This window comes from Balaenoptera ricei, chromosome X (genome assembly GCF_028023285.1).
Source record: "Balaenoptera ricei isolate mBalRic1 chromosome X, mBalRic1.hap2, whole genome shotgun sequence".
NCBI lineage: Eukaryota > Metazoa > Chordata > Mammalia > Artiodactyla > Balaenopteridae > Balaenoptera > Balaenoptera ricei.
In genome coordinates, this window is record NC_082660.1 from 71219337 (window position 1) to 71239097 (window position 19761).

A 19761-nucleotide genomic window follows, 5' to 3' on the forward strand; every position below is an offset into this window, starting at 1 on the left:
ATTTGGCATTAACTATCTCTGCCATTATTTCTTTCCTTACACCTGACAGCCTTTTTTCTTAATTGCTTGAATATTTTTTTTCTCTACAAATACTTAAAACTTTAACCTAAAATCTACATGCAAACATGAGACTTTGTTAATAATCTCTGGGGAAAATATTATGTGGAACTTCCTACTGAGAATTTCAAAAGAGCTTTAAATAGTAAAAAGCAATTCTACTGTGGTAGATAAGCTATTTAATAATTATCTGTTTATAAAAAGATGAAAATCATCATCCTCATCTTCATCAACACCCATATACTTAGGTGATGCATTTTGGAGTCATGAAAACAACAATGGAAGAGTCTGTAATGAACTCCAAGAAGTCGAACTTCTTAAAATACAAACCACTTCCTTTGTTGTAGCCTAGGAATTTAAAAAGAAAATTATGCCATTACCTACACTTCTACATTAACTTAGTACTGAAACAATAAGACTAAGCCTTTACTTGGAAATATTAGTGTGCTATAATTTTGTACTCAAAAGCACACAATATGATCTGGTTAATAAAAATCCAATTTTAAAAATAATTAGTATTAAATTCAAAGAGAGATATATATAATAACTGTAATCTTCATTACTAAACATGTAGTTCAACTATTCAACTATAAGGATGATGTAATCATTAACTAAGCAGAACTGGCACCAATGGAAAATGCATTTTAATAAATGTTTGCTAAAATGGAATGAAACCAATTGAGTAGATAAACTTGTTTCACATAAATTAACCACCTCTAGAATATAAGGCCTTCTGAAGATTTAATTTTTTGAAATTAGATTTCCCAAATGATAGAGGTCATTATAGTTCATCCATTTACTTATATAGAAAGAGAAAAGATTTTCAATTTCCACTCATCTTTTCTTGCATGCATGCGTCTAAAAAGGAAGAACTGCTTACAAAGCATAATTCAATGCCATGAAGCCTAGCTTCCATTGTTGTAAATCTCTAATATGCTATAGTATCATTAATTTTAAACTCACTGTAAAAATTCTTCTCCCACTTCGGTCAAATGCTACACAGTAGACAGATGACAAGTGCCCCAGAATTCTCTTATGCATCTTAATGTGCTGGTAAGCAGATGAAGGGAAAATATGGCTGAAGCGACTACATCCGGTTAATTGCCTGGCAGAGGTGATATTCACTGAAAAACAGAAAACACGGGATTCACTTCTTAAAACCTAAAAGTGAAAACTACATTTAACATGAAGTTAAATCATCAGTATTATGATGAAACAAAACAGGGTACACACACCACGGCAATTCTACACTGTGAGAAGTCTAAATTCCATCACACATTTCACGATTTTATGAACTCAAGTTCACTACCACAAAGCACTAAGAATACTCTTCTTTCAAATCCCAGAAGTCTGATTTTCTGTTTACCTTACTATGGTTTCCCAAGTACAATCCCCTTTTGCCTTTCTTGGTATACTTCAGACAAAGACACTGTAACTTTAAATATATATAGGTAAATCTTACCATAACATGAAAGAATTTTAGAATAAAAACGGTATTTGTTTAAGTATAACACATCTTAAAATGTATATAGGAAATTTTATGAACTCCTGTCCTACCTCCTCACACCCATCCACCCTGTAAACAGCTGCACCTAAAAATTCAAGAGTAATACAAGAGATGTACACAGTAAAAAGAGGAAGGAAGCTATAACACCACATAGGTTTTCAGTAACAAACAATCCTTTCTAGACTTGTCTATAGGTTCTCCCCCTTTTTGGTTTCAGAAACTATTGACTCTCCCTCTAATCAATGAACTTTTGAGAATTCATCTCTTATAAGGTCATCTTAGATCCTGTCTCCTTTTTTGTTTGTTTGTTTTGTGTTCTGATTTTCTTAAAAAGCAGCCAGAATAAAGCATAAATCTGCAAAATTCTCCTCCAAATACCACCTGGATTCTACTCACTTCCCTAAAATGAAGATCTTGTTCCCTATGTAAGGATATACAAGCACCTACTTGCTCTGTGACATTCCACCAGTCTTCCCTTATACACTGAAAGTATTCAGCATCCCACATATTATATTTTAATCAAAACATATAAGTCTTAAAGGTTAAAGTGACCTTGAGGCAAGGCAAAATTTTACCATACTTCATAATAATATAGTATAAATAATAATAGCTTTATGTTGAAACAAGGCAAAATTAAGGCAAGAATTGGGTTGTAGCTAGATTAGTACAATTAGAAGCATGCCACAATCAAAAATAAGAAACCTTTCAACATCTCAATCTTAAGAGCAATGAAGTCTTTTTCAGGCAATGGTCAATCTACTGGCCACCTTAAACTGACAAAATGACAAAAATTGAATGATGAATAGCAAAATCCAACTTTGAATGCAAATCATTAGAAATCTGAGTATTTATGTCGAGATGCTGAATAAATAATGGTGGAAAATCCATAAGCATCAGTACTAGGTAAGAGGTTTCCTTTTTGGCAGTTGCTTCCCATGCCAACCTCTAGAAATGGCCACAACTCTAAGATGGGAAGAGCAGGCACCGTAACTTTCGTACTTTAGCAATCTTCCCTCTCCAGTCAAACATTTCTTACTGCTCTGAGTTCCTTTAAACAATCAACCATTACTTCTGCTTTGCTTTTTTACATTCATAGTCTGTAAATAAATAGAGGAAAAGGTGTGTTACTTTTAAGGAAGGATTTCTCAACCTTGGAACTATTGGCCTTTGGAACTTTGGGACTGAGGATTCTTTGTTGTGGGGGGCTGTCTGTCTACTGTAGAATGTTTAGCAGCATACCTGGCCTCTACCCACCAGATGCTATTAACACCCCACCAACAACAACTTGTGACAAGCAAAAATATCTCCAGACATTGCCAAACATCTCCTGGGGAAAAAACTGCCCCTGGTTGAAAACCAATTTGAAGTTTAAAAACAAAAAACACCATCAACATGAAGAAAAAAATCAGAAAAGCAGAGATAGAGAAAGAATCAGAATTACAGAATATATGATGGACTATTCTGTAAAAATTAATAATTAAAATATGAAAACTCCATCAATGTGGAACAATTTAGGAACTACAAAGCAAAAAATATAAAATATGAACTTGTAAGTAGGTGATGATTTAAATTATACAAAAAACACATACATATATGTATAAAGACTAGAAAGAAAAAGAAAAATGAAACCAACTGCTTTGTGATAAAAGTATAGATTTTTTTAAGTTTCACTTAACACTCTTCTAATAATACATTTTTATCTTAAACACAAGTTTTCTATTAGGTTCTCTAGTCCATTAACAGCTATTCAAAAAATTCCTATATAAGGTATATCACATATTCGACAGCAGGATCATCAAATATTCCTTCTTTCCTATCTCAGCGATTTTTGTTTATTCATATAGCACCTGAGATGATAATATTTATACATTTTTCTCAGTCATTTGGTAATGTCAACAGGCCTTAGGCTCTATATACAATAAGGAGTTCTGTCAACACTCTTTTGCATGTATTCTCCATTTAGCCACTATTTTTCAGCACTGATGCTTTTTGCTTTTCTTACATCTCTAAAGAATCCTTTATCAAGAACATTTTCTGAAATTTGTAATGGCTGATAACTGACTATAAAAATACAATTAAAAAGAGTTCACTTTTGACCAATCCTTGAGTATTTTACTAGAAAGTAGATCTCATTCTTCTAGCATAAATATTATATAGCTCCTTCGGGGGAGAGGGATGCTTAGAGTCCTTATTCCTTTCCTCAAAAGTAGTAATAAAATAAAGGGACACACACACACAATTATCACTGTGTTGTATTTAAATATCTCTGTCAAGATTACTATGAAAAACTATATGCCAATAAAGTGGACAACGTAGAAGAAATTGACAAATTCCTAGAAATGTACAATCTCCTAAAACTAAACCAGGAAGAAATAGAAAATATGAATAGACCATTGGTAACCAATCTAGTGGTTACCAGTGGGGAAAGGAAAGGGGGAAGGGGCAAGTTAGGGATAGGGGATTAAGAGGTACAAACTACAATGTATAAAATAAATAAGCTACAAGGATATATTGTACAGCAAAGGGAAACATAGCCAATATTTTATAATAACTATAAATGGAGTATAATCTATAAAAAATGTTTGAATCAGTTATACACCTGAAACTAATATTGTAAATCAACTATACCTCAATTAAAAAATAAATAAATAAAAATAAAACAGTCAAAAATAAAATAAGGGACTTCCCTGGTGGCGCAGTGGTTAAGAATTCACCTGCCAATGCAGGGGACATGGGTTTGATCCCTGGTCAGGGAAGATCCCACATGCCACGGAGCAACTAAGCCCATGCACCACAACTACTGAGCCTGTGCTCTAGAGCCTGCGAGCCACAACTACTGAGCCCATGCACCACAATGAAGAGTAGCCCCTGCTCGCCACAACTAGAGAAAGCCTGCACGCAGCAACAAAGACCCAACACAGCAAATAAATAAATAAATAAATAAAATATATACCCTTTTTTAAAAAAATTTAAAAAATAAATATCTATCAAATGTACTATTTGAATGCATTGTTTCTTCTTCTATTATAAGCAGAATGCAAGATTAGAGATGAGCAATTTAAACTTTCACCCTAACAAAGTAGAATGAAGTATTAATGAGAAACAACTACAAATAAATAAAAAAAGAAAAATCCCACAATCCTATGCCAATATATCCACTATTCATTATTGCATTCTCAATATTAAGCCTTCTAAAATCTACTGTATTTCAAAGGTATGTAATAAGTTTTAGTATATATAATTAATTACCTTGATTACTTATTTAAGTATTTCAAAAACACTATAAAGAGTAAATGTTATCTCAGCTTCAATTTACTAAGGAATGTAGCTCTCAAAGTTACAAAAGTGAAATGACAATACAACCCTCAAAACACTGGTTAGAACGGGGCAATCAATCAACATAATTTTAGTCAGAACAAAATGCCTGCTTCTCCATCCACTGTTGTTAAGGATCTGGCAACCTTGAAAAATAGTACACCTTACTTATGACACCTTTCTATCTGGGGAGCTGATATGGTTATAGTCAGGTTCGAACAATCAACTACAGAGCATTTTCTCTTGAGTACTGATGTGAACATGCCAACCTTGTCTTGAAATACATTAAGAACTTTTGAGAAAAACATCTTTGATGTCACAATAATTTCTTTGTATTTAGCAATGCTGACAAATTCAATTAGTAGATAAATTAGTCAAATATACATACATATAAAATGTATTTAAATACAAAATATTACATTCAGAATCCACTATGTCTCCTAAGTTTTTTCTTTAAATCTTTGTAGGATAAGCTTCCAAACTGTTCTCTAAAAAATGATATATGAACTAACCCAAAAAGAGACCAAAATGCTTAAAGATTCAAGTAATAACAAGATAAGACTTATTCAGTGTATTTTATAAACTTTTTAAGTCACAGAGATTAATAAACAGCTACAAATGGAATAATTGCTTTCTCTCTTTAAAAGGTATTTGTTGACAACCTACTATGAGCTAAAGCACTGTGACAAATACTAGAATACAACTTATAAACGAGTCAAACAAGATTCCCATCCTTGTGGAATTTACATTATTCCACTGGGCAAAAGCTTTCATCATTTACTCAATTGCAGGAATGAATAAGATACTTTAATGAAGTGATCTGCAGGAATATATATCTCTCAAAATGTGTTTTTCTAATAAGTTCTGCAAGTGATGCTGATACTGTGCCAAATTTGTGAACTACCAATTCTAGTCCAGCTTCCCTTCCCACAAAATTATCCTTTCTATAATGTATCTGGTAGATAGCCATTCAGCCTCTGCCTATACACTTCTAGTAAAGAGAAGATTATTTCTCAAAAATGAATGATTTATATGTTGAGCTGCTCTAATTTTGCAGAGACTCTACCTTTAACTGAGCTCAATTTCTTTCCCTGCAAGTTCCAGAGAATCATACAGGTTTAGCCCTTGAGAGCTACACTTAAAAAAAAAAGTCAAATCCCTTTGTTATATGGTAACCCATGAAATATTTAAATCATTTGTGCCTTAAGTCTTCTCTCAACATGTGAAGTCCCCTCTATATTACTCACAGCCATAATTTACAAACACCTTTCTTTCCTATCATTCCCTATAGAAAAAAACATTCTTTCACCATAAACGCTACTGTGGTTGCTTTTTTCTGGTAAGTCTCTAGTTCATCAATGTCTGAGCCTCTTAAAACAATACGAGGACTTCCCTGATGGTCCAGTGGTTAAGATTTCACACGTACAATGCAGGGGGTGCGGGTTCAATCCCTGGTCAGGGAACTAAGATCCCACATGCCGCATGGTACGGCCAAAAAAAAAAAAAAAAAAAAAAAAAAAACAACTGAGCAAAATATCCCCAGTGGTCTGATCAGCACAGAGTACAGGGGATTATTTCCAGCTATGCCTCTATAAATGTAATTTAAGATTGCAAAGACTACACTAGTTTTCTAAAACAGCTGCCTTACACTATCTAATAGTCAGATTAAAGTTAGTTTGACATTCTTTTCTAGTAAATGTATTTAAGGTCCTAGTGATCACCTCCTTCTTTTCTAAAAGTACACAAACCACTTATTAAATAAGCCTGTCTAAAATTTTCTTGGGGTTAAAGCTAAGTTCACCAATCAATAATTTAAAGATCTGTTCTTTGTTCCCTTATTGTATACTTGTCCATTGGTCATTTCCATTTCTCTTGTCTACTCTGATTTCACAAAGAATACCTGCCAGTGAAAACTAGTTCAGTATACTGTGACTTAATTCATTTGGGACTCTTAAAGCAGCTAGGTACTCATGCATGTTGGGTTTTCTTCTCTTTTAACCATGCTAGCTCTATCCTTTACAGTTTAGAGATCTTCCTCTTTGATAGAGAAGACTAAAGCAAAATATAATTATCCCCAGCACTTACATTTTAGTTATAAATTTATTCCATCTATTCCTTTTTAATAAATCTATAGGTTCCTTCCCCATATGCTAATTAGAACTTTAAAGGTGTTTTGGGGGTATTCTTATATGGATTGAACCATATGAAATTGTTGATATTCAACCATTTTCTACAAATAGAAGTAGTAATTTTAAATGGCTCAACATAATAACTAAATTGGAGTGGGGAGGAATAAAAGGACATTCATTATTAGTTTGATATAGATATCCTGCTTTTTTACCTCTCCATTAGGAAAGCATCATCCATACTGTACAGTCTGTAATATAATCCAATATAAATTTCTCACTCAGTCTCTACACACTGTTTTTCATAGCACAGCCACATTTTGGCCTATGGATTTGTAAATACATTTAACATGCACTGCTACTCCTTACCTTCCTATTAGATATGTTTGTTTAGGACCAAGTATCGCCACTCATCACATTTTAAGAACTAATACCATTACAAGTTTTGAATGTCTTTATGTTAAATTTTCTAGTTCACTTTGTTGCGTTATATCTAATATTTGTAAATATTCTGCCTAACCTGTATGTTTTCTATCATGAATTACTGGTCACTTCCTCCTTTATGGATCTTTTCCCTATGTTATACCTGCTATACTTCATCATATCACTTTTTTTTCTTATGGGTAATTTTACTAGTGCCAGTAACAAACGGTAAAATTAACTTATTTTGGCTTAATTTCCTGTGCTTTCGCCACATCAGTTAGAAGTGGTAATGAACAGTAAAAGGGAGAGAATACAAGGTCACAGTTATCCCACAAGAAGACTCAAATTTTATGAAGAACATATTAAAGAATTAATTAAAACTGAATAAAATGCACATAAAGATTCTCCTGAAATCTATTTTTTCTATTAATATTTTAAATGCTATTTAATTACCTTTAGAAATTAATAATACTGAATGGTCTTTGAAAAAAGGAATAGAATAATATCATAATTTGAAGTGTATAATATTCTAGTGTATGTTGGATATTAATGCACCATTTTATGTAATCAAATTCTATTTGTTTCAAAATTACAATATGGAACACTGTGTCCCAAATTAATAAGGTTAGAATCAGACTGACTTTTTTCATCTAGTCTTCAATAACAGCTTTGCCTTCCTCACTTTTTGGCATCCTGAATTATAAGGATGTGCTTCTTTTCTTACGTTACTCTTTTTTTCACTGTCCTCTCCATTAGTTATCCATCCCACCATTGTATAGGAAAAAAAGTAAAATCTACCAATAACCTATAAAATTCTAGTGTTAGAAAAAAGTGTGTGTATTTTAGAACATTTGTTGAGTGTGGCACAAGATATACTATTTATTCTCTTGACTTCAAAGGTTAGCACTAGACCCTCAAATATTGAAGGGTGATTTTAAAAAAAAAACTTAAAAAAATTAGAAGAATCAATAACAAGGACACTTAACAACAGTACATCCAAATTGAGGACTTATTACAGGGTTGTTGTACAAAAAAAAACTGTATTAGTACATCAGCTTATTCCTACAATAGTTCAAGACCACACAGTTTGTTCTCCTAAATTCAGTCAATCACATCAACACACTTAGGTCAGTAAGCAAAAAGAAATAGAAGGATCATTGCAAGTGCATAAATTCTGTGAAAAAATACCTCAAAGCACATTTCCTTCTATTATCTTCATACATGAAAGATAGAACATTATTAGACCAAAAAATGATTAGGAAGCCTATGCTAAAACATACTGAAACAATTATATAACAGGTAGAGGACAAAAACTGTAAAGTAGTAAATAAGTTTAAAATTAGGGAAAGTTGTAATAAAGTATAAAATATTTGTTATTTTATACTAAATTTAAGGTTTTATATTTTATATACTTAATAAAGAAAATGTTGAATTAAAATGAGTATTTCTTATAGAATTTCATACTCCACATGATTTCTTGCTAAGACACAGCTATCAATAGCAGAATCCAAATTTAAAGTGCATTAGGGGAATGATGTCAGCATCATGACAGTTTAGTTTTTCTTTTTTTCTCTCCCCTCTGATGAACAACTAACTGGGCAATAATAGCTGAGAACATCCCAATCATGGGAAAGGACTTGGACATACAAGTACATGAAGCTAATAGAAAACCTTATTACCGCAATGCAAAAAGACGTTCTGTAAGACACATTAAAATGAAAATTTCAGAAATCAATGATAAAGAATATTAAAGCCAGCAACAGTAAAAGAGAAAGTAACCTACAAAGGAAACCCCATTAGCCTATCAGCAGATTTTTCAGCAGAAATTCTATAGGCCAGGAGAGTGTGGACTGACATATTCCAATTATTGAAAGAGAAAAATTGCCAGCCAAGAATACTTTATCTGGCAAAGTTATCCTTCAAAAGTGAAGGAGAAATAAAGGTTTTCTCAGCCAAACGAAAGCTGAGGGAGTTCAGCACCACTAGACTTGCTTTGTAAAGAAACACTAAAAGGAGTTCTCCAACTGAAATGAAAGAACTAAAAAGCGAGATGATGACATATGAAACACTCTGGTAAAGGAGAAAAATGGACAGAATTAGAAAACTGTAATTCCATATTAGAATGGTATGTTAACCACTTAACTTTAGATACAGGTTAAATGGAAAGACTATTAAAAATAACTATAACCACTATAATTTGATAATGAATACACAGCATAAAAAGAGGTAAATAGTGAAATTGAAAATAGAAAAGTGGAGGAGAAGGACTCCCCTGGTGGTCCAGTGGTTAAGACTCTGTGCTTCCATTGCAGGGGGCATGGGTTCAATCCCTGGTTGGGGAACTAAGATTCCACATGCTGCATGGCACGGCCAAAAAAAAAAAAAAAAAGAAAGAAAGAAAGAAAGAAAAGTGGAGAAGAAAAGGGGTGGAAATCTTTAAAGGTGAATGAAGATAAGTTGCTATCAGAATAAAATGGACTGTTTTTTCTTATCTTTAAGATGTTTTATGTAAGCCTCATGGTAACCACAAAGCAAAAATCTGGAATAGATGCATTAAACTAAAAATAGGAGAGACAGAGCATTCCACCATGGAAAACCAACAATTTACAAGGCAGGCAGAAACAATGGGAAAAAGAAACAATGGAGAAATAAAACAACCACAAGGCAAACAATAAAATGGCAGTTGTAAGGCCTTACATATCAATAATCACTCTAAATGTAAATGGTTGAATTCACCAATCAAATGGCATAGAGTGGTTGGATGGGTAAAAAAACAAGACCCAACTACATGCCATTTACAGGCAAATCGGTTCAGCTCTAAAGACATATAGGCTCAAATTAAAGGGATGGAAGAAGATACTACTGGCAAGTGGAAACCAAAAGAAAGTGGGGATAGCCATATTTATCAGGCAAAGTAAGACCTTCAAGCCAAAAATGATAACAAAGACAAAGACTGTCATTATATAATGATAAAAGGAGTCATTACATCAAGAAGGTATAACAATTGTAAATATATGTGCAGCCAAAATAAGAGCACCTAAATATATTAAGCAAATACTAACAGGTCTGAAGGGAGAAACAGACAACAAAACAACAATACTAGAGGACTTTAATACCCCTCTGTCAGCAATGGATAGATCACCCAGACAGAAAATCAATAAGGAACGGTTGGAATTGAACATACTTTAGATCAAATAGACTTAACAGATATATAGAACATTCCATCCAATGGCAGCAGAATAAACAATCTTCTCAAGTGAACATGAAACATTTTCCTAAATAGATCATATGATAGGACACAAAACAAGTCTTAGCAAATTTAAGACTGAAATCATTCCAACTATCTTTTCTGACCATAATCGTATGAAACTACAAATCAACAACAAGAGGAAACCTGGAAAGTCTACAAATATGTGGAAACTAACCAACACACTTCTGAAAAGCCAATGGTAAAAGATAAAATCAAAAAGGACACAAAAAAACTATCTGAAACAAATGAAAATGGAAACACAACATATCAAATCCTATGAGATGCTGCAAAAGCAGTTCTGAGAGGAAAGTTTATAGTGATAAATTCATGTATTAAAAAAATTAGAAATACTGGAAATAAACAACATCACTTCAAGAAACTAGAGAGAAGAACAAAGTAAGCCCCAAGTTAACAGAAGGAAGGAAATAATAGATATCAGAGTGAAAATAAATGAAATAGAGACCAGAAAAACAATAGAAAGGTTCAACAAAATTAGGAGCTGGTTCTTCAAAAAGATAAACAAAATTGACAACTTTAGCTAGGCTAAGAAAAAAAAAAGTGAAGACTCAAAACAATATTAGAAATGAGAGACATTACAACTGATACTGCAGAAATACACAGGTTCATAAGAAACTACTATAAACTATTATATGCCAACAAATAGATAACCTAGAAGAAATGGATAAGTTCCTAGAAACACATAAACTACGAACACTGATGCAGGAAAAAATAGAAAATCTGAACAGATCAATAACAAGTAAAGAGACTAAATCAGTAATCAAACACCTCCCAACACAGAAAACCCCAGGACAGGTGGTTTCACAGGGAAATTCCACCAAAAATTTCAAGAAGAATTAATGACAGTCCTTCTCAAATTCTTTCAAACTGTAGAGGAGGGAACACTTCCAAACTCATTCTATGAGGCCAGCATTACTCTGATACCAAAGGCAGATAAGAGCACCACAGGAAAAGAAAACTACAGATCAATATCCTTGATGAACACAGATGTAAAAAATTCTCAACAAAATATTAGCAAACGGAACTCAAGAACACATTCAAAGAATCATAGAAAATGACCAGGGCTTCCCTGGTGGCACAGTGGTTAAGAATCCACCTGCCAAGGAAGGGGACATGGGTTTGAGCCCTGGTCCGGGAAGATCCCACATGCTGCGGAGCAGCTAAGCCTGTGCGCCACAACTACTGAGCCTACGCTCTAGAGCCTGTGAGCCACAGCTACTGAGCCCACACGCCACAACTACTGAAGCCTGAGTGCCTAGAGCCTGTGCTCCAAAACAAGAGAAGCCACTGCAATGAGAAGCCCGTGCAGGGCAACAAAAAGTAGCCCCCACTCCCCACAACTAAAGAAAGGAAAGCCCGCATGCAGCAACAAAGACCCAACACAGCCAAAAATAAAACAAATTAATTAATTAATTAAAAAAAGAAAATGACCAAGTGGAATTTATCCCTAGGATGCAAGGATGGTTGAACATACGCAAATCAATAAATATAGTATATAACATTAATAGAATGAAGCATAGAAATCACATAATCATTTCAATAGATGAAGAAAAAGCATTTGACAAAATACAACATCCTTTCATGATAAAAACTTTCAACATATTGGGTATAGAAAGAGCATACCAACATAATAAAGGCCATATGCAACAAACTCATAGCTAACATTATATTCAATGGTGAAAAATCGAAAGCTTTTCCTCTAAAACCAGGAACAAGACAAGGATGCCCACTCTCACCACTCTCATTCAGTTTAGTACTAAAAGTCCTAGATAGAGCAGTTAGGTAAGACAAAGAAATACAAGACATCCAAGTCGAGAAGGAAGAAGCATAATTGTTGTTATTAGCAGATGATATGATTTTATATATAGAAAATCCCAAAGACTCAAGTAAAATATGTTATAAGGAATCAACACATTCAGTAAAGTTGCAGGATATAAAATCAACATAAAGATATGAGTTGCATTTCTATACACTAATAATAAAACATCTGAAAACAAAACTATCCCATTCACAATAGCATCAAAAACAATAAAATACCTAGGAGTTAATTTAACCAAGGAAGTAAAAGATCTGTACAAAAATAAATAAATAAATAACTACAAGACTTTGTTGAAAGAAATTGAAGATACAAACAAATGGAAAGAAATTCCATGTTCATGGATGCAAAGATTGTTAAAATGTCCATGCCACCCATATCTATCTGTAGATTCAACACAATCCCTATCAAAATTCCAATGGCATAATTCAAAAGAAAATTCAAAATTCAGATAAAACAATTCCAATGGCATAATTCAAATAAATAGAAAAAGCAATTCTAAAATTTGTATGGAACCACAAAAAAACCCAGAATAGCCAAAGCAATCCTGAGAAAGAACAAAGCCAGATATACCACACTTTCTGATTTCAAACTATACTACAAAGCTATAGTAATTAAAGCAGTATGGTATTGGTATAACCACAGACCCACAGACCAATGGAACATATTGAGAGTCCAGAAATAACCCTCCATATATGGTCAACTAATATTCAAAAACAGAGTCAAGGGAACCAAGAACACTCAATGGGGAAAGGATAGTCTCTTCAACAAATGGTGCTGAGAAAACTAGATAAACACAGGCAAAAAAAATGAAATTGGACCCCTATCTTACACCACTCACAAAAATTAACTCAAAATGTACCAGAGATCTGATACCATAAAACTTCTAAAAGAAAATGTAGGGAAGAAGCTCCTTGACATTGGTCATGGCAATGATTATTCACATATGACACCAGAAGCATAAACAACAAAAGCAAAAATCAACAAGTGGGACATCAAACTTAAAAGCTCCTGCTCAGAAAAAGAATCAAAATGATGAAAAGACAACCTACAGAATGGGAGAATATTTTTACAAACCATATATCTGATAAGGGGTTAATATCCAACAAATATAAAGAACTCATAAAACTCAATAACAAAAAATCTGATTAAAAAGTGGGCAGAGGATGAGTATAATTTTTGTGACTTTCTGTCTGAATTAAAAAAAAAAAATCCCACAAGGACTCAGAGGCAAAGAATATACAAATCAATTTTCACTGCAAAGTAAAGGAGCTGTTACAGTGGAGGATTACTGGACTGAATGTCAATATTATGACATAGTATGAGTGTGTTTCATGTTTGGTAATTGCAATCATTGTTGCTTTTGTTGTGGTCATCCATGTACAATGCTTGGTGTCAGTCTATTTATCTCTTGTAAAAATAAAATACAGTGTGTGTGTGTGAAAAAAAAATATATAGATGGCAAATAAGCATATGAAAAGATGATCCACATCACATGTGATTAGGGAAATGAAAATTAAAACAATGAGATACCGCTACATACCTTTTAGAATGGCCAAAATCTGGAACACTGACAACATCAAATGCTGCTGAGGATGTGGATCAATAGGAACTCTCTTATGAAAGACAAATACCATATGATATCACTTATATGTGAAATCTAATTAAAATATGATACAAATGAACTTGTCTATGAAACAGAAACAGATTCACAGATATAGAGAACAGACTTGTGGTTGTCAAGTGGGATGGGGTGGGGAAGGGCTGGATTGGGAGTTTGGGATTAGTGGATGCAAACTATTATACACAGAATGGATAAACTGTATAGCATAGGGAACTATGTTCAATATCCTGTGATAAACCATAATGGAAAATAATATGAAAAATAATGTATATATATATATATATATATATATATACACACACACACATATATATAAAGCTGAATCACTTTGCTGTACAGTAGAAATTAATCAACACAATATTGTAAATCAACTATACTTCAATAAAGTAAATTTAAAAATCAAAAACAAAACAAAACAAAACAAAACAAAACAAAAAAAAAAAGTGGGCAGAGGAACTAAACAGACATTTCTCCAAAGAAGACATCCAAATGCCCACCAGATAAATGAAAAGATACTCAACATCACTAATTGTCAGGGAAATGCAAAGCAAAGCCACAACGAGATATCACCTCACATCTTTTAGAATGGCTATCATCAAGAAGACAAGATATAACACACACTGGCAAGGATGAGGAGAAAAGGGAAGTGTTGGTGGGAATGTAAGTTGGTTCAGCCACTATGGAAAACAATATGGAGGTTCCTCAATAAATTAAAAATAGACCTACCAGGGAATTCCCTGGCAGTCCAGTGGTTAGGACTCCACGCTTCCACTGCAGGGGTCACGGGTTCAATCCCTGGTTGGGGAACTAAGATCCCACATGCTACATGGCAAAGCCAAAAAAAAAAAAAAAGAAACTACCATATTACCCAGAAATTCCACTTTTCACTATATACCCAAACGAAATGAAAACAAAATATTGAAGAGATTCACTCTCACTTTTATTCTGGTATTATTCACAATAGCCATGATATGAAAACAACCTACGTACCCATAAGAGATGAATGGATAAAGCAGTTGTGATATATATATACAATGGAATATTATTCAGCCATGATAAAGAAGGGCATCTTGCCATTTCTGACAACATGTATGGACCTTGAAGACTTTATGTTAAGTGTGATAAGTCAGACAGAGAAAGACAAGTACTATATAAAGACAGTAAGATGGTGGTTATCAGGGGCTGGGGCCTAGGGGAATAGGACAGATGGTTAAGGGTACAAACTTAGTAAATAGTAAATAAGTCTTTGGGATCTAATGCACAGTATAGTGAATATAGACAACAATACTGTTGTATAATTATCAAACTTGCTGAGATTAGAACTTAATTATTCCAATCACTAAAATGAAATGATGATTATGTAACGTGATAGAGGTGCTAACTATCATTACAATGTCAATCATATTAAAATATGTAAATGTATCAATATGTTGTACACCCTTAAATTTACACAATGTTATATGTGTAACAAATATATTTCAATTTAAAAATGTGCATTAGGGGCCTTTCCTGGTGGCGCAGTGGTTGAGAGTCTGCCTGCCAATGCAGGGGACACGGGTTCGAGCCCTGGTCTGGGAGGATCCCACATGCCGCGGAGCAACTGGGCCCATGAGCCACAATTACTGAGCCTGCGCGTCTGGAGCCTGTGCTCCGCAACAAGAGAGGCCACGATGGTGAGAGGCCCGCGCACCGCGATGAAGAGTGGTCCCCACTTGCTGCAACTAGAGAAAGCCCTCGCACAGAAACGAAGACCCAACACAGCCAAAAATAAATAAATAAATAAATAAATTAATTAATTAATTAAAAAAAATAATGTTAAAAAAAAAGATAAGAAAATTCTGGAGATCTAATATACAGCTTAGTGACTACAGTTAATAATAATCTGCTGTATACTTGAAATTTGGTAAGAAAGTAAATCTTAAGAGTTCTCATAACACACACAAAAATGGTAACATGATAGGTAACTGACAGGTTTATTTTTTATTGTGGTAATCATTTCACATGGTAGACATATATCAAAACACCAAGTTGTATAACTTAAATGTATACAATATGTATTTGTCAAAAATAAATAAATAGAAAGGAAAAATGCAAGCCAATACTAGTGAAGATTCTGAGAGGCTAATCACCATTTCTGAGGCCCTAGAAAGTAATCTACACACAACCATGATTTACCTTTCTCTCTTTGAACTAGTATATGTTATAGAATTGTGCTAGAGCTTGAAGGGACTTTAAAGATTAATTTTTACTGTAATCACTCATTTTACATATAAATAAACTATGATCCAGGTTGGTGAAGCAAATTTTCCAAAGTCATACAGGTGATAATTAACAGAAAAGGAGGGTGCTTGAACTTATGTCCAATGTTCTTTTTTCTTGTACCACAGCTACCTCTCAGTTAGTGCTTTATGTTTAAACATATCAGCAATGTTTACCCCCCACCAAATAAAGGATACTGATGGGTCAAAGCAGTGAACTCACCCCCTTGCTTTTCTGGGTACCAAGTCACTATTTAATATAAATGAGGACATGTGTTTGACAGAAAAGGAGAGCGGGGCAAAGGATATATACAGTAGTAATCCTGTGGGAAAATCAAAGAGCCAGGCAAGTAGCTCAACAGGTGTTGGCAGAATGGGTTCTACCAATTCCCCCTATTTTGGCAGAATGATGGAGTAAACAGGCAACATAGTATTGAGAAAAGAACAAGAGGCCTAGCTTCTTCCTTATCTATAAAATCTATAAAACAGGCATAATACCACCTATCTAAGTGACATGAATTTTGTAGAACATCTAGCACAGTAGGCTTAGTTTCTGTGAAACTTAGTTCCTATTCTTCTTCCCTTTCCTTTCCTCTCTAGAATTTCAATGCTCTCACATTCCAAAATGGGTAGGGTGGACGGAAGAGGGAAACATTTGGTATTAGATTGGTTACTCTAATGATAGTAATCTCTATGATAAAGAAAATAATAAAATATATACAAAAATATTATATTATCCATACTTTGCCAACCAGAGTAGACAAAAAAATCCCTTGTTATATAATAAAACTTAACATTTATTTAATACTTTTTATGTGCCAGGCACTATTCTAAGCACTTTATATGTTTAACTTATTTAACCCTACAAAGTGAGTACTATTAACATCCACTTTTTAAAGACATGGAAACTGAGGCATAAAGGGGTTAAATAATTTCTCCAAGATCCCAAGCTGGTAAGTGACAGAGCCAGGATTCAAATCTAGGCAATATGACTTCAGAGGTTGATCTCTTAACCAATATTGTATAACAGTTTTTCTGAAAATGAGAGAAAAAATTTTAAAAATTATCATTTGCACCAATAGGTAAACTGTGTTCCAAACCTTCTAGCCCAAACCAACCCAGATCATAATTACTTCTGCCAAATCATCTAATCCCCAAACTATAGTATAAAAAAGCAAGATAGAATATGTTTAAAAAGAGATTGAGAGAGCCTCCCATCAAGCCTCTTAGATAGCCTCAACCACCAGAGGGCAGACAGCAGAAGCAAGAAAAACTACAATCCTGCAGCCTGTGGACCAAAAACCACAGTTACAGAAAGATAGAGAAGATGAAAAGGCAGAGGGCTATGTACCAGATGAAGGAACAAGAAAAAACCCCAGAAAAACAACTAAATGAAGTGGAGATAGGCAACCTTCCAGAAAAAGAATTCAGAATAATGATAGTGAAGATGATCCAGGACCTCGGAATAAGAATGGAGGCAAAGATCGAGAAGACGCAAGAAATGATTAACAAAGACCTAGAAGAATTAAAGAACAAACAAACAGAGATGACCAATACAATAACTGAAATGAAAACTACACTAGAAGGAATCAATAGCAGAATAACTGAGGCAGAAGAACGGATAAGTGACCTGGAAGACAGAATGGTGGAATTCACTGCTGTGGAACAGACTAAAGAAAAAAGAATGAAAAGAAATGAAGACAGCCTAAGAGACCTCTGGGACAACATTAAACGCAACAACATTCGCATTATAGGGGTCCCAGAAGGAGAAGAGAGAGAGAAAGGACCAGAGAAAATATTTGAAGAGATTATAGTCAGAAACTTCCCTAACATGGGAAAGGAAATAGCCACCCAAGTCCAGGAAGCGCAGAGAGTCCCATACAGAATAAACCCAAGGAGAAACACGCTGAGACACATAGTAATCAAAGTGGCAAAAATTAAAGACAAAGAAAAATTATTGAAAGCAGCAAGGGAAAAACGACAAATAACATACTAGGGAACTCCCATAAGGTTAACAGCTGATTTCTCAGCAGAAACTCTGCAAGCCAGAAGGGAGTGGCATGATATACTTAAAGTGATGAAAGAGAAGAACCTACAACCAAGATTACTCTACCCGGCAAGGATCTCATTTAGATTTGATGGAGAAATCAAAAGCTTTACAGACAAGCAAAAGCTAAGAGAATTCAGCACCACCAAAACAGCTCTACAACAAATGCTGAAGGAACTTCTCTAAGTGGGAAACACAAGAGAAGAAAAGGACCTACAAAAACAAACCCAAAACAATTAAGAAAATGGTCATAGGAACATACATATCGATAATTACCTTAAACGTGAATGGATTAAATGCCCCAACCAAAAGACATAGACTGGCTGAATGGATACAAAAACAAGACCCATATATATGCTGTCTACAAGAGACTCACTTTAGACCTAGGGACACATACAGACTGAAAGTGAGGGGATGGAAAAAGATATTCCATGCAAATGGAAATCAAAAGAAAGCTGGAGTAGCTATACTCATATCAGATAAAATAGACTTTAAAATAAAGAATGTTACAAGAGACAAGGAAGGACACTACATAATGATCAAGGGATCAATCCAAGAGGAAGACATAACAATTATAAATATATATGCACCCAACATAGGAGCACCTCAATACATAAGGCAACTGCTAACAGCTATAAAAGAGGAAATCGACAGTAACACAGTAATAGTGGGGGACTTTAACACCTCACTTACACCAATGGACAGATCATCCAAAATGAAAATAAATAAGGAAACACAAGCTTTAAATGACACAATAGACCAGATAGATTTAACTGATATATATAGGACATTCCAACCAAAAACAGCAGATTACACGTTCTTCTCAAGTGCGCATGGAACATTCTCCAGGATAGATCACATCTTGGGTCACAAATCAAGCCTCAGTAAATTTAAGAAAATTGAAATCATATCAAGCATCTTTTCTAACCACAACGCTATGAGATTAGAAATGAATTATAGGGAAAAAAACGTAAAAAAGACAAACACATGGAGGCTAAACAATACGTTACTAAATACCCAAGAGATCACTGAAGTAATCAAAGAGGAAATAAAAAAATACCTAGAGACAAATGACAATGAAAACACGACGACCCAAAACCTATGGGATGCAGCAAAAGTAGTTCTAAGAGGGAAGTTTATAGCCATACAAGGCTACCTAAAGAAACAAGAAAAATCTCAAGTAAACAATCTAACCTTACACCTAAGGAAACTAGAGAAAGAAGAACAAACAAAACCCAAAGTTAGCAGACGGAAAGAAATCATAAAGATCAGAGCAGAAATAAATGAAATAGAAACAAAGAAAACAATAGCAAAGATCAA

The 19761-nt window shown here is 34.0% G+C and overlaps 1 protein-coding gene across 1 annotated transcript in view; it reads right to left on the minus strand.

Annotated features, from left to right (window-relative positions):
• The window catches only part of BRWD3 (bromodomain and WD repeat domain containing 3), a 120533-nt gene that overhangs the window by 69322 nt on the left and 31450 nt on the right, over nucleotides 1-19761 (minus strand). Inside the window, exon 7 of the mRNA XM_059910688.1 lies at nucleotides 1021-1181. Coding sequence (XP_059766671.1) covers nucleotides 1021-1181 — 161 coding nt within the window. The remainder of the gene's footprint in view (nucleotides 1-1020; nucleotides 1182-19761) is intronic.